General features: G+C 41.8%; 1 protein-coding gene across 1 annotated transcript; it reads left to right on the top strand.

The window, feature by feature from the left end:
- The first annotated feature begins 3,286 nt into the window (after nucleotides 1-3,286).
- kif7 (kinesin family member 7) lies at nucleotides 3,287-14,855 on the top strand. The gene is made up of 20 exons (XM_058630168.1): nucleotides 3,287-3,413; nucleotides 4,744-5,135; nucleotides 5,349-5,546; nucleotides 5,647-6,046; nucleotides 6,128-6,475; nucleotides 7,194-7,386; nucleotides 7,477-7,611; nucleotides 8,438-8,587; nucleotides 8,790-8,935; nucleotides 9,341-9,465; nucleotides 9,732-9,887; nucleotides 9,985-10,190; nucleotides 10,291-10,488; nucleotides 10,829-10,954; nucleotides 11,488-11,664; nucleotides 11,745-11,960; nucleotides 12,462-12,668; nucleotides 12,856-13,054; nucleotides 13,166-13,327; nucleotides 13,805-14,855. Exons 2-20 carry the CDS (start codon nucleotides 4,805-4,807, stop codon nucleotides 14,170-14,172), a joined length of 4,041 nt encoding a protein of 1,346 aa, XP_058486151.1. The 5' UTR covers nucleotides 3,287-3,413; nucleotides 4,744-4,804; the 3' UTR covers nucleotides 14,173-14,855.
- The last annotated feature ends 1 nt before the right edge of the window (nucleotide 14,856 follows it).

The following is a 14,856-nucleotide window of genomic DNA, read 5'->3' as shown; positions in this document are numbered from 1 at the left end:
CAGTCAATGTTTGGAATCAACCTTGGACAAGACACTGAATTGCTCCTCACAGCCACAGTAGCAGAATGTTGTGAATGTTCTGTGACAGAATAGAAGAAAGTGCAGTATATGCAACTGATGCACTGGTGTGAATGTGACTGCGACGTGGCAAACACAGGGTGAATGGCAAAACTGTGGTGCAGAATACAAAATACCCTTTAAAAGATGAAGTGCTGGATTTGGAGGAGTTGCATTCTTTATACTGCTGTCATCTTGCTGACATTTTTTCAGCCAATTTATGTTATTCTTTTCTGTGATGAGTGCTGCCACGAGGAATCATGGGGTAGTGAAGGTAAAGTCACCATTTTTTTAAAATGTCAACATTTGGCACACCTAACTATTCCCACACCCTTACTCAACTAAATGTAAAACTCCCTTACTCTTCCATTAGGTTCATTCTAATCTATAAATTAAAGTCTTGACCCCTTAAAAAGGGCCTCTGCAATTTAGCGAACAAACCAAAATGACCTCACAACAACACACACGCCTATATATTTACATACATAGATGCAGTGATATACAGTATGTGAGCAGAGGTTGTTTGAGAAACACTCCAGTCCCTGCAGCACAGAGCAGCGCTGTTCAGCCGACAGGCAGCCAAAGTCATGCAGCTCAAAAGAACCACTGTGTTCCGACGGCGCACGAATGACTTGAGCTTTTAACTTTTAAAATTTCAAAACAAGCACATACTGGAAAATGCACGTGTCACACGCTCCCTGCACGTAATGTACGTGTGACCATTTTTCTTTAACAGGGTGGCATGTATTTAGAAAAAAAAACTGTGAATTGAAGTGTGTCAATTCTCGGCTGCACCAATCCGTCTCTGTCCTCAACGTTCTGAAAAAGAAACCACACAGAGGTGCATCTGTGGACGGCGAGGCAAAGTGGACGTTCACCGAAAACAAACAAGATGTCTTTACTTGCACTAGTGGCTTCAGCTTAAATTTGCCAGTGACATAACCAAGAAGGTGTGTGGGGGGGAGCTTTAGCCACAGGATCCTAAAATAAATGTGCGCATTAAAAACTGCCTTTATTCCCACTGCAGACATCATGTTCTTGACTCAGTCTCTCCCTCTTCTACTATCATGAATATAGAATTACCACCCGGGAACTGTATCCCTCTGCTGACCAACAGTTTCAGTCTGCACCACTCTCTTTCCAAACTCATAACATGCGCACAGTGACTTCAATGTTCACAATAACCTTTGTCCAGTCCTTGGTTCCTTACAGTCACAAATATAACAGACTCAGAGAGGGTCAGTCTGTAAAGGCGTTATGAAATATTCTCCTCACTCTCCTCTCTTTACCTCTCTGTCTCTGTGTTATCATATTACCTCCCCATTCACATGCCTCTCCTTTCACTTCACCAGCTCCACCATCAAGCCTCTGCAGCTCTCAGTGTGGCTGAGTCACACTGTGCAGATAAAAACTTCCATAATGAGAGCTGCCATTGTGTATGGGACTGAAATCAATATCCTCATCTCAGTCCGGTTGTGTGGTAGTCATAAGAAACCTGCATGCTCTCTGTGACAGCAGCTCGGTTTATCACTGATACTTACTTTTTGAAAGGAAATACCTTGGTCTCATCTGATGTGTAATAGAACAAAGGAGAGTGTGACAGGTTCTGCTGAGGCCCCCAGATTTTGACAGGACTGTACATTCAGTTTTGGCTCAGTGGTTAGATTGAAAGATACATACTGTCCTCACAGGGAAATTTGTCATGAGCTCAACTTGACAGAGAAGAAGGAAACAGAAGGGAAAATAAGAGTGCTGGTGTTTCCATTTATCTTCTACTGCTTTATCCTCCACATGAAGTTCATGGGGGAGTGCTGTGCCAATCCCAGCTGACATGGGAAAAGGTGGGGTAGACCCTGGACAGGTTGCCAGTCCATCAAAGGGCCACATAGAGTGCAAACTCCATACAGGGTCTTGTTTCGACCGGGTCATGAACCTGGGTCTTCTTGCTGCAAAGGTAAGAGCACTAACCACTACTCCGACCGTGTGGCCCGTGTTCTGGTGGTGCTCAGAAAATCAAGACTAAGATTAACCATGAATTTTAGGCCCAGTGTGCAACATTTAGGAGGGTTTGTTGGCAGAAAATTAATATGTGTGAGTTTATAATCACAATAAAATAAAATAAGATAAAAATTGGTAAGCTTACAGTAAGCTTTTTATGGGTTTAGGCAAGAGCTTTGCTTTAAGGAGGCCAACATCTTGCACCGCTATGTTTCTACAGCAACCTTAATGGACAAACTACATTTTGAAAAAGAAGCTTACAATGCAATCGAAGAAGAACGTCAGGCTTCCTGCTGTGAAGAAAATCCAACTTAGTTCCCTGGCATGCATGGAAAATGGAGCATGGGTGAGTGGAGGAGTGCTCTGCTTGTAACAATTTTCAGTTTCACAATTACATGTTGCTAAATCCTGCAACATGGACCATTAACTTAAGCACAATTCACTGCCAGCCATTAGATGTTAAAATATAGTACAAGTGTCTGGGACCAAAAAGAACCTTCCCTGAAATCATGCTGCCCCCTGCTGGCTACAGGTGAGACATGCTGCACACTAACACGGTAAGTTGTGATTTCTCACCAGCTGGCATTAGTAAGGTTATTATATTACTTTGGAATGTGTTCTCACAGTTTGTAATTAAATCCCCAGGGAAAAAAATATAAAAAAAAGATGTAATTACATTCATGTATTATTTGAGATTTCACAGTAAGGTTGTGATCATGTAAATCCACCCCCCCTGGATTTACACCCCCCATGTAAATCCACAAAAACGCTACGCTAAAGTGCCGTGAGTCACAAGACATCCACTAGAGTTCCCTCTAGAGTGGTAAAAACATGAGCAAGTGCCCTCCTAAAGCATATATATACATTATGAAGTTCTCTACTGCCCCTACATTACAGTGTCCTAAAGGGTGTCCTTAGAGTAGGGGTCTCAAACTCAAATGACCTGGGGGCCACATGATCAAGTCTGGAAAGGAGGGGCCAGAAACGTGGAAAAAAACAGTGGGTGATATTATCTTAAAACTATATCATGATAGTCCATGGTGATATAGCAATAACATCAGTGAGGATAGCCTTTGGCCTCATTTGCACTTTGGAAATGCCTACCCCACCAGTGTGTTCTTGGTACCCTTTTAATTTTCAACCCTGCCCTTCCAAAATGCCTGTGCACGCCCCTGCATATACATATGCTCATTGTAATGACTCACCAAGTTGGCGGAAATGGGCTTCCACACAGCCATGATGCTCTTTGGAGACCAAACCCAACTTTCGGGCTCCTCCTTCTGACTGATCCTCAACTTCTCCTAGTCTGAGTGCATCCTGAAGTAATGGAGAAACTCCTGACAAATTAAAAAATACAAGTAAGTTGTTTTAACAGCCACTGGTCACTCACACGTTAACGCATGCTGATGCGCGTTGTCACTTTGTCTCACAGCAGAATGTACTAACACAGATGTCACTATTATATCCAGCCTCATCCTCATGTTATGTTTTTGTTCGGACTGCTCTGGCTAACTGGCTAGCGTTAGCTTAGCTGAAGTTATGAGAAGTGTCCTGGAAAACAAGCGGAGGAAAAATAACAGTAAATAAATAAAAGAGTATAACCTGTGAAGGTACTTGTTGTAGGAGCTTCAGAAAGGGTAATATGGTTGTTTTTTTCTTGTTTTGTTACACGCGAATAACGGTACGTTTCGCATCATCTAACTTCTCTTCCAGCTACTTTGTTTAACAGCAGTAAAGCTTTGCTAGCTAACGTTATCTTGCTAACTTTATCACAGCAGGCAATGTTAAGTCAAGTAATAAGCTGCAAAAAAAATGTATTCTAAGATGCAAATCAGACAATTAAAATCCCATTCCTCAGCCTAAAGTTGAAAAAGTTCACTGGAAAACTGTTTATCCAGTGACTTAATTACACAGCTGGATGTTTGTTTAAAATCAAAGCACTGTATGTTTATTCTTCTTCTATCGTCAGTGCATTGAAGCTTAACAGGATATGTATGTGTTTGTCAAGGACAGTCATGCATATTTTCTGGTCCATTTAATTTTTATCCATCACAAATTTAAGTTTATCAACATAAACTCCTTATCTCTGTGTGTTCTTGAACATGATGTTGGGCAATCATTTAACAAAACTACTGTGTTATAATTTTCTTCGACATCAATATTACAGAGGTTCAAACACCAATCAACATTACTCGATTATGTAAATAATCATTAGTTAGGACATATTTTAAGACAGAACACATTGCAATTAATGTTTTTGTTTTGTTTTGTTTTATTGTTGTAATAAATGGTTGTCATTTGCTTTAGAAAACTTAATTTTATTCATCCTGCTTCTTTTTTTTTCTCCATACAGTTGCATCAGCTGTTGTTTTATGGTTCTAGTGTCTTGACCCAATTGCCACATTGTTTATATAGTTTGAGTTTATAAAGAAAAAAGAAAGTAGGGAGTTGGAACACACAAGCTTTTGAAGATAAAGTTTACCAGTTTTCCCCTGTTGGTCTAGATAAACAACCAATAAGCTTTCCAGTGAGAACAGTTTACTTTCTCTCTTTTTGTAACTTAAAATGAAATTGTTGTGTCAGATGGTCTCATGGCAAAAAAAGTGTTGTTGATTTACCACATCATCATTTTTGCCATGAGATGTTGAAACCTTTTGGTGACAGATTTTATTTATTTGTCCCTTGTAGTGGTCCAAAGATGACCAATACATAACAGAAGAAAACTGAAAAAGCTCCAACAGAAGCAGAAATGTCTCCCAAAGTGCCTGTTGGCCAGGGCAGAGGGGATTATTCTGCAGTAGAGGTAGCTGTTCGAGTGCGCCCCCTGCTGCCTAAGGAGCTTCTACACTGCCATGAGAGCTGTATCACTGTGGACCCCGAGCTGTGTCGCGTTACCCTGGGCCATGACAGGCACTTTCTCTGTGACTTCCTCTTTGAAGAATCCTGCTGTCAGGAGGATGTTTATTCGGTGTCTGTCCAGCCACTCATTGATGCCTTTTTCCAAGGATTCAATGCCACAGTATTTGCCTATGGGCAGACAGGCTCAGGCAAGACATACACCATTGGAGAAGCTAATATTTGTAAGTAATTTTCCTTTTTGTGTGAGTGTGTGTGTTGCCTTTATTGTCTGTTTTAAAGTAGTGTGGGCAGGTGAGTCATATGCCCACTTCATGAGTACATGTCATGCAGTACAAGACAAAACAGAGAGAAGACATTGGTCAAACAAAGCTGTGCTCTGAGCAAGTGAAACCAGTTGCATGCATTTACATTATGTGTTTCACTTGTGTTTGAAGGTTCCTTTAGAGATGAGGTGCAGGGTATCATCCCCAGGGCTGTTGCTGATATCTTCAAGCTGCTAGATGAAAATGACCTCACAGACTTTTCTGTCCGAGTCTCCTACCTGGAGGTCTACAAAGAGGAGTTCAAGGACTTACTGGAGGTGGAGACAGCCAGCAAGGACATCCACATCCGGGAGGACAAAGGCAACATTGGTATGTCATGCCAGTCTTTTACTTTTGCTGTTACATTTCTTCTTTTTAGCATATTACGTACTTGTTAATGGTTTGTGTTTTTCTGTTTTTGTTACTTCAGTTTTGTCTGGTGTCAAAGAGTGTGAAGTGGAAGGCCTCGATGAGGTGTTGAGTTTACTAGAGTCGGGAAACACAGCCAGGCACACTGGTGCCACCCAGATGAATCCAAACTCCAGCCGATCACACACTATTTTTACCATGTATATGGACCAGCGCCGGGGGATTCCACGGATTTACGGGACTGCAACGGCTTCTGGACCACAAATGTTGTCTTCCAAGTTCCACTTTGTTGACTTGGCAGGGTCAGAGCGAATCTTAAAGACAGGAAACACTGGAGAGAGACTGAAGGAGAGCATCCAGATTAACAGCGGCCTTCTGGCCCTCGGAAATGTTATTGGGGCACTTGGGGATCCTAAGAGGAAAGGCTCTCATATACCATACAGGGATTCAAAAATTACAAGGTACATTAAATGAGACTTAAGTTAGATGATAGAAATTGTTATGTCTGTGTTATTTGATTTATATGATGTCTGTTTATCTAGGATCCTAAAAGACTCATTGGGAGGAAATTCAAAAACACTGATGATTGCCTGCGTCAGCCCATCATCCTCAGACTTTGATGAGAGTCTAAACACACTGAACTATGCCACAAGGGCCAGAAACATCCAGAACCGGGCTACAGTCAACTACAGGCGCGAGCCGGATCGAGTGGAAGGCTTGGAGCAACAAATCAAGGCCCTTCGCAGAGCGCTTGAAAACCGCCAACGTTCAGAAACCCGCATCATCTCCCATGCGGATCCAAACAGGAGACCTCGACTTGGAGAGGGAGAGATCAGCAGACTGCAGGCCCAAAGTGCCCACTATAGGACTTGCACAGACATTGCTTACAGGTAAAAGTACATTCATTCCTCAAGTTATATTTATTCTGCATCAACCAGACCTTAGACTTAAAGTTAGACTTTATTCTAACTTTGCTTTGGAATGATTAGGAATCAGAAAATACCAGCAAAAAGTGCTACAGAATTTGGCTAGGATTATATGAATTCCAAACATCCTTAAGTGATTATTAAACTGTTGGTATCAGCTTATTTACGTTTAATGTGCTGCGTTTTTTACTCTGCAGTCATCACGACAGACAAACGTTTAAACATTTTGGCTTACCCTGCTAGATTTAGCAAGTTCACTGACTACCTGCCACATTTGTGTCCTGGAGGACAGCATAATAACATGACACCAAAAAAAATGGACTGTGTGCCTGAAGTTCAAACCATTTAAATCACTTGTTTGTAGCTATTTTAATAAGGAATAAAACCGAAGTTTTATGATTTAGTCTCTTCCATCGGGACCTGGATAAGCATAAAATAATAATGATGATTTAGTAACATGACAAACATGCCGCATATGGATAAGGGGAGTCCTGGCACTTCTATCTACTATCAACTCTTTTTCTGTTGATCCTGTCAGTGACATTGTTTTTAGACACAAATAGTTTTTAGACAACAATAGAAGTGACTGCATCTCTTAGGCCTGTGGAGCACAAATTGGACATCCCTCCTCAGTCATCTCCAAGAAGCTTGAATGTTAAATGAATCATCTAATGTATCACAGGTTGCTGCTGGAGCTGCAGAGAGAAGGTTCCCTGACAGCAGAACAGAATTTAAGAGTGAAGGAGTGGCTGTGCTCAGTGGAAGAGGAACCAAGCAGACTGACCACTGCCTCGGGCCCAGACAGTGGCATTGAGAACAGCTCCACTGAGGACACTGTTGCCCTGAGGAGGGGAAGGCCTACTGTAAGAAACCAGGTATGTTTCTTTCACTCACTCTATATTGAAGCCATTTTTCATGTATTTTGGTATTCAGTCTCTATATCTATACATGTGGTTTAATACAAGGATCCGGAGGCTGCAGAGGAGAGGTGGAGCCATGAGCACAATGGCGAGCACGAGGAAAGAATTCAGCGATTGGAGAAAGAGAACACAGACTTTTTAGCTGCTCTGGAGGATGCTATGGAACAATACAAACAGCAGGTAAAACACGTTTTCATTCTATCATTGTTTTTTGATCTGGAACATTCAAAGGAGCAATGGGCTAGACCAGTGGTTCTCAACATTTCTATACCAAGTATCACCTGAGAAAATATAGGGCACAGGAAGTAACATCAAAGTTAAAATACAGTGGTGTAAATAGGTCGCGCAAAGTCAGCTATGGACTTTTCACAAGAAGTAGATTTATTCCCAGTAAGACAATTTGGTCTCTCATCATCATCATCATCTTCCTCACATACACTTCATACACTGGTATAGTGAAATTAGATAAAGATGCAATGAGAGATACTCAGAGACTGCTTTTTATTTAAATTTCTACACACATTCCTCAGCTCCACTCTGATCACATACCCTGGTATATATGGAAGAACAGTGTTTCTGATTGTTCTCCAAGTACCACCAGAGGAAGCTTGTACAACAGTTTGAGAACCATGGGTCCAGACAATAAAAACAACCTACTTTTAAAATTAAAATCCCCATAATCCCTTAATTGTGTACTTTGGAGCAAAAACATACCAGATGGTGTACGTAATTATACTAAAAGTGAAGAAATTACATGTGACACATCATAATGCTATTCCGAATGATCCCTTCCAGAACCACACTGCTTCTGAAATAGCAGCATGTTCTTGCTGGCAACATTTTTGAATCTAAATGATTCTTGAAAAAGCTAGTTTATTTATTTCTCTCCATGTAGTGATCATAGCAGGTCACAAGATGCCATATTAAGGGCATTCACCACACTGCAGGCTTTAACTTTCTTTTATTTTACCCTTTTTAATTTGTTTCTCGATGTCTCCTGTCTCAGAGCGATAAGCTGCAGGAGCAACAGGACCTGATAGCAGACCTGCAGAGTCAGCTTTCTTCTCAAGGGCTAATGAGCCTGGGCCTTAACTTGAGATCACGGCCGCACACTGCGCCCATGCAAAAGACTCAGAATGGGGACACATACAGACAGGTAAAAAAAAATGTTCAGTCTGTCATTTTTTTTAATGAACATAGAAATAAATAGTTATGCTTGATCATTCTCTGAAGCTTGTCTCGTATAAAATCTGCATACGAAGGGCAATTGTATCGGTTCGTATTATCTTTACATGCATTAAAGAAGGTGTCATAGGTTTTCTGTTTGTTGATCGGAGGGTTTATGTATGGGTCCACAGCTCAGTCCACTGGGTCACCTTGGTTATGGGCCTGGTGGTGATCAGGATGGTAATCTCTATGATGAGCACGAGTTCCAACGAGGAGCAGAAATGCCCGACACTGATGAAGAGAGCAGTCATTCAAATCTGAGCCATGAGAGACACAGGTATGTTGTGTTAACATAAATCATAGGTTACAGCTTAAACCTAGTTCTAGTAGCCAGCAAGTGATGGAACTCACTGACAAATCCCAGCAAACCCATTGGTGTTTGATTGGCAGTCACCATTTGCACCAAGAGACTTTCAGCATTCTGGAGAGGCAACAACTCCAGCAAACCTGAGAGCAGTCAGAGTTAATCCTGAGCATGAATACACCACTAGTGATGAGAAAAAAACATGTCATGTTGTGTGAACTGGTGTTGAATTCATAATTACAAGATAAGAGTAGGGACAGTGTTAACTATACAGTGATCGTACAACTCAGAAAGTTGTGGAGTGTGAACTTTAGGCTCTAAGTCTAAAATAAACTATAAATAAACTAATATATAAAATCATGCCCATGGTTTTGTCAGGCTGGTGAATTCGACGTGGACCAAAAGAGACATGCTTCCAGGAGGATTAACAGCTGGTGGTAAAGGGCCAACAGCATTTCAGCAGCTTGGATTTGAGCAGCACACATGTTTATCCAGAAAAGCATGTAAGTTTACAATTGTTTCAGGGGTCTGCATTAAATAACTTTGTTTACTCACGCAGTCGCAAAATGTTTTTACAACTCCCCATCGCTGTCCTCAGTAAACTACCCGCTCCCCATGTGTGCCATTAAGAATAATACATTTTATTTATATAGTGCTTTTAAAGGGTACTCAAAGACACTTTATAGATAATAAAATGTCATAAAAACAAACACATTAAAATGCTGGACTGGACATTTTATCTGTGTATTCTTCTTAAATCCTTGTGTAGCCAATTCCAGTTCCACTGAGACCACAATACGGGAAAGTTTGAAAAGTTTTGAAGGTGTTTCGGAGTGGGGTCTACTTCAGGCACAGCAGAAGATCAGGGAGCTTTCGCTCACCATTCGCATGAAGGAAGAACTCATCAAGGAGCTGGTCAAAACAGGTATTCCTTGACATTAGCCTTCCTTTACCTTTTTTAAATGAATGTTATTATCTATGTTTTTGTAAAACTTTTGTACTTTGTACTTCTTTTTTTTAAGGTAAGGATGCTCAGGCCCTGAACAGGCAGTACAGCCAGAAGATCACAGCACTGGAAAGTGAAGCAGTACAGGCTCGACAGGAGCTGCAAGAGGCCCAAAGGCAGCTTCAGGATCTGGAGAGGCAAGAGAGAGAAATCAGCGCGTCCGACAAGACGAGAGCTCAGGAATGTCGACAGAAGATAGCTGCTGCTCAGAGCAAAGTTCAGGTTTGACTGTCACACTTCTGTATGCTTGCATAATAACACTAGGGTTATTCTTACTTACTTGAACGTGCAGAAGGCAACATTTTTGTGGTCGCGTTTCAAGGTTCTGAGCCAGCGTCAGAGAGACACCGCTCGTCTCGCTAACCTGCCTGCACAGAACGAGCGCCGCGTGTTGGAGCTGGAGCGCAGCGTCCAGTCTATGAGGCAGCAGCAGGAGCAGCTGCAGAAGCGGCTTCGTCAGGAAAGTCAGCAGAAACGACGGCTGGAGACCGAGATGCAGCGAAGAACTCACCAAGTCAAGGTACCACCTCATACATACTGTACACTGTCACTATGACACCAGTATACACAGTGTTTCAGTGATTATTTAACATCACATACTATAGGAGGTAGTAGGAGTCTGACCTTTAATAAAGCTTTGCAGTGATTAAAAACTAAAGAAGAAGAAATTAATCTGGACGAGAACATGGTTAGGGAGATGTATCATCATAAAAAATGCCAATGTATGACATTTATATTAAGGAAAACACTGCAGCACTTAGGTGCCAAACTTGTTACTTTGCTTTTTATCGAGGTAATTTTCCTTTGAGCTTGTCCTGTAATCTCTTTTGTCTTTATCTCCTCCCTCACTGCCACCACAGGAGCTGGAGATAAAGACTGAGCAGCAGCAGAAGATCCTGAGGATAAAAACAGAGGAGATCGCTGCGTTTCAGAGGCAGAGACGCAGCGGCAGTAACGGCTCCGTCATCTCACTGGAAGAGCAACAGGTGCGACAAATGATGCCGTAAATCATTTATGTAACAACCTGCTGCGTTTCCCATGAACTGCTAATTTTACATTAGTCCCACCACACGTTACTAATCCCTCTTCATGTCAGCTGTGTGAAGGGATTCAATGATTTATAGCTGTACCTACACATATATTGTATGGTGCTTTTGCAGTATATTTATGCTGCAGTTCAATATTCTTAGAGTAGTAGATTTAATTTACTCTGGTGGAGCATTAACATCAGATACCATCGAAACATTAACCATTTGTGATTTCTTTAAATATTGATTTCCATTTCAGAACAGTCTAATTGTTCATCCCAGGTTATTATCATTACATAAAGTGACAGTTTTTTTTAGCTTTGTCATAAGTAAATACTTGATAGGAGGTGATACATTCATTGCATGTATTTTAACTACTTTAGTATTTCAAATACTTGGTATAGTATTTCTTCATCATATCTACTAATCATTCTCTCTCTCTTCATGTGTGTGTTTTTGTTTCTTCTCTGTGCTTTACAACCAATGAGCAGAAAATTGAAGAACAGAAACGCTGGCTGGATGAGGAAATGGAGCGTGTGCTGGAGCAGAGGCGAGGTCTAGAAGGCCTGGAGGGAGAGTTGACGAAGCGAGAGCAGATCCTGGCAAAGAAAGAAGCGCTGCTGCAGGAACGCAGTGGACTGGAAACCAAGCGGCTCCGCTCCAGTCAGGTATGAACAAACCCCGTCAGTTCACCGACACTGGGTAACTGTTTTAGATGCTGAATGTTTTGTTTGTATCTTCCCATCAGGCCCTAAGCAAGGACATGCTGACACTAACCGGGCGGATTGAGTCACTAGAGCAAGAGTTGAGTGAGAGGAACGGCCTCCTTCGCAGCGGCAGTGCTCAAGACTCCCAACAGATCCGCCAAGAGATCTCCAACCTGCGCCAAGAGAAAGATTCACTGCTTAAGCAGCGAGTTGAGCTGGACGACAAGCTGCGGCAGGGAAACCTGCTCTCACCTGAGGTAAGTTATTACACTGGTGAACCAACATGTTAATGTGACGAATAAAAGCAAAATATGACTTGGCTGCAAACACACAAATATTGAGTATTTGCGTGGCAATAGCTGGGATTCGGATGGTAATTATGTTTACATGTACACTAACATTCTGACTATTTACCATATTCATATTGGTTGATGATGATATGATGTTTACATGAGTTCTTATTACTGTAGAATATTACATTCATAGTGCCACATGTTACAGAGCATAGTTTGATTTTGAATCACAGCTGCATTAAACTCCACTGTTGTTAAAACTCCAGAAGGCTCTTTGCACAGCTGCCATTTTAACATGTTTAAGCAGGAAAATCACAGGTGTTTCTGATCACATTAACATCGTCTCTGTTTAATTCACGTTAGTCAGGACACTGTGGCGGTGAACAACGTGAAACATCCTCTGTGTCTAAGTGTCTCTGTTCAGTTTTGTCATTAAAGCAATCCTGTTTCCCCTGATGTCATCAGGAGGAGCGAACCCTGTTCCAGCTGGACGAGGCGATCGAGGCTCTGGATGCAGCGATCGAGTACAAGAACGAGGCCATCACGCAGCGACAGAGACAGCTGAGGGCTTCTGCCAGTATGCTCTCCCAGTGGGAAATGAACCTCATGGCCAAACTCAGTTACCTGTCTGCGTCTGAGACCAGAGCCCTGCTGTGCAAGTACTTTGACAAGGTCTGTATTCACTTGAGATTCAACTCGAGACAATGTTTATTAATGTTTGGTGATGAGAAGGCCAACAGTAAGGAGTGGGCTCTATCGGTTACAAGTGTATCCTGCTACTGCTTAAAGTACACTTAAAGTAGTGCTAGTATTAATCGGAAAGCTCAAGTGTAAACTGGCCAGTGGATGTTTTGTTTAGGTGGTGTCTCTGCGTGAGGAGGAGCGTAAGCTGCAGCTCGCCCTGGCAGAGCTGGAAATGCAACTGGACGAGCAGCAGAGATTGGTGCAGTGGTTGGAGAACGCCCTCGATCGCACGCAGCTCGACACAGATCGGCGACTCACGCAGCAGCAGAAGGAACACGAGAGGAGCGTCCAGCTCTTACTGCAGCAGTGTCGAGGTGCCTGTCACACATAGTAATCCTTACATCTACAGAGTCAGTCATTGGAACTGATTAGTAGCAGTAGTGTTTGTGGTTTAACCTCATGAGTGTATCCTCTCACCCTAACAGAGCAAATAGACGAGGGTTTGGCAGGAAGGCAGCGACAGTATGAGGGATGGATCCACAACCTCAGTAAAGAGCTTAACCACTACAAGGCTGCTAATGTGGAGCTAAGCAACAGAGTGAGGGAACTCAGTGGTTCAGTGAGCCAGCCAAAGGAGCATGCTAAAGGTAAATGGGTTGTTAAATCACTATGTTCACTGCCAGCAGTCTAAATCCATGTGACAAAGTTCCTCATTTGTGTCTCGGTTCATTGTGTTGATTTTTATCACTGAGGATTTTTATTGTATTTTTCTGTGAGTATTTTCATTGTCACTATTAATTCATTCTGTCATTTTCTTGCAAGAAATAAAATATTTTCAGTTTTCAGACAAATAAAGAACTCAGAAATATATGTTAGAAGGGTAAAAAAGCTTTGTCAATTTCTCTGTAAGTCATAATTCCTTTACTTCTGATCAATTAAGGCCTTTGCACACCGGATGCATTTTTTTCATGCAAATTATTCTCACGTGTGTGTGAAACCTGTTGTGGTCGTAGACAGACTGTGATGCAATTTGGATTAAGCTCAGAAAAGACGGTTTCAAAATGTACAGCAACTCCCAACTGTCCTCTTCACACGTTGACTTTTATCTACTGGTAAATTCACAGGCATCGGAAGCACGGAGAAGCTGACTCGCTGCCCAGATGACAGCGTGGCGGGCAGAGTCGTGGGGCAGCCCGACAAGCCTTCTAGATCCAGGGAGGAAATGCGTGAGCGTGTTAACACACCGCTCCCGTCCACATGGAGGCGCTCGTCTCTCCCCATAGAGGAACCTGCCGTCATGGAGGAGCTGTGGCTTCGAGCAGCTGGAGATGTTCCCATTAACCGTGTAGTGCAGGCAGGTATGGGGTCCTGGAGTGGACAGACTTCCCTGCCTGTGGTTAAACCTCGCCGAGAATCACGCCGTCCCAGTCTCAACAGTGGACCACTGACTTCAAACAATGCAATAATCGACGTACGGAAGAACCCAGTCTGAAAATCACTATATTGTTCATTTAAAACTCTTCTCCTCTTCACGTTGTCCTGTGGTTTCAGCAATTTTTTTTCCATCTTTGTATTTCATTTTTATACCTGTATATTAAGTTTTATAATAAAATGGACACAATTTGATATTTACATGAAACACTGTCACTAAGATAAAGATGTATGTTTCCATTTCTTGCAGTTATTAGCAGGTTCATGGTCTTTGCAACCATTAGAAATAGTTTATTTGTCCATGGAGGGGTGGAATTGGTTTAGTCACACTCCAACCAAGCACAGAAAATAACAGAGATTCACTACCTATATATATATATATATATATATATATATAGAAAAAAACAAATTGTATTAAGAGTATAAAGAAAAATAGAAAGAATTATATACAATAAAAATACTTAAACCTGTGACATAAATTAAACATAAATGTAAAGTGAATGAAGCGTGATTATAGTCAGAAGCACAGTGGACGTCTATATTGCACACCATGTAATTGTACAGTAATAATTACAGCTATTGTCTATTGACTTGGTGTATCTGCCTCTGTGGTGCGTCTCAGTGGAATCAGTAGATCACATCCAGCAGATGTGAATTATTTTTTGAGATTCTCTTCCTCTCCAATAGTCTAGGTTGTAGTATTATGACCTTTACAGTATTTTATATTAAATTGTTTTACCTCAAC

Source organism: Solea solea, chromosome 5 (genome assembly GCF_958295425.1).
Source record: "Solea solea chromosome 5, fSolSol10.1, whole genome shotgun sequence".
NCBI lineage: Eukaryota > Metazoa > Chordata > Actinopteri > Pleuronectiformes > Soleidae > Solea > Solea solea.
Note: the sequence above shows the minus strand (reverse complement) of the source record. Positions and strands in the feature narration are given on the sequence as shown.

Bases quoted from the DNA above. Each gene is read 5' to 3' on its own strand.
- kif7 (XM_058630168.1), top strand. From the start codon at position 4,805: ATGTCTCCCAAAGTGCCTGTTGGCCAGGGCAGAGGGGATTATTCTGCA. The intron at 5,547-5,646 runs GTATGTCATGCC...TTGTTACTTCAG, and splicing joins GGAGGACAAAGGCAACATTG to TTTTGTCTGGTGTCAAAGAG. The intron at 6,047-6,127 runs GTACATTAAATG...CTGTTTATCTAG, and splicing joins AGGGATTCAAAAATTACAAG to GATCCTAAAAGACTCATTGG.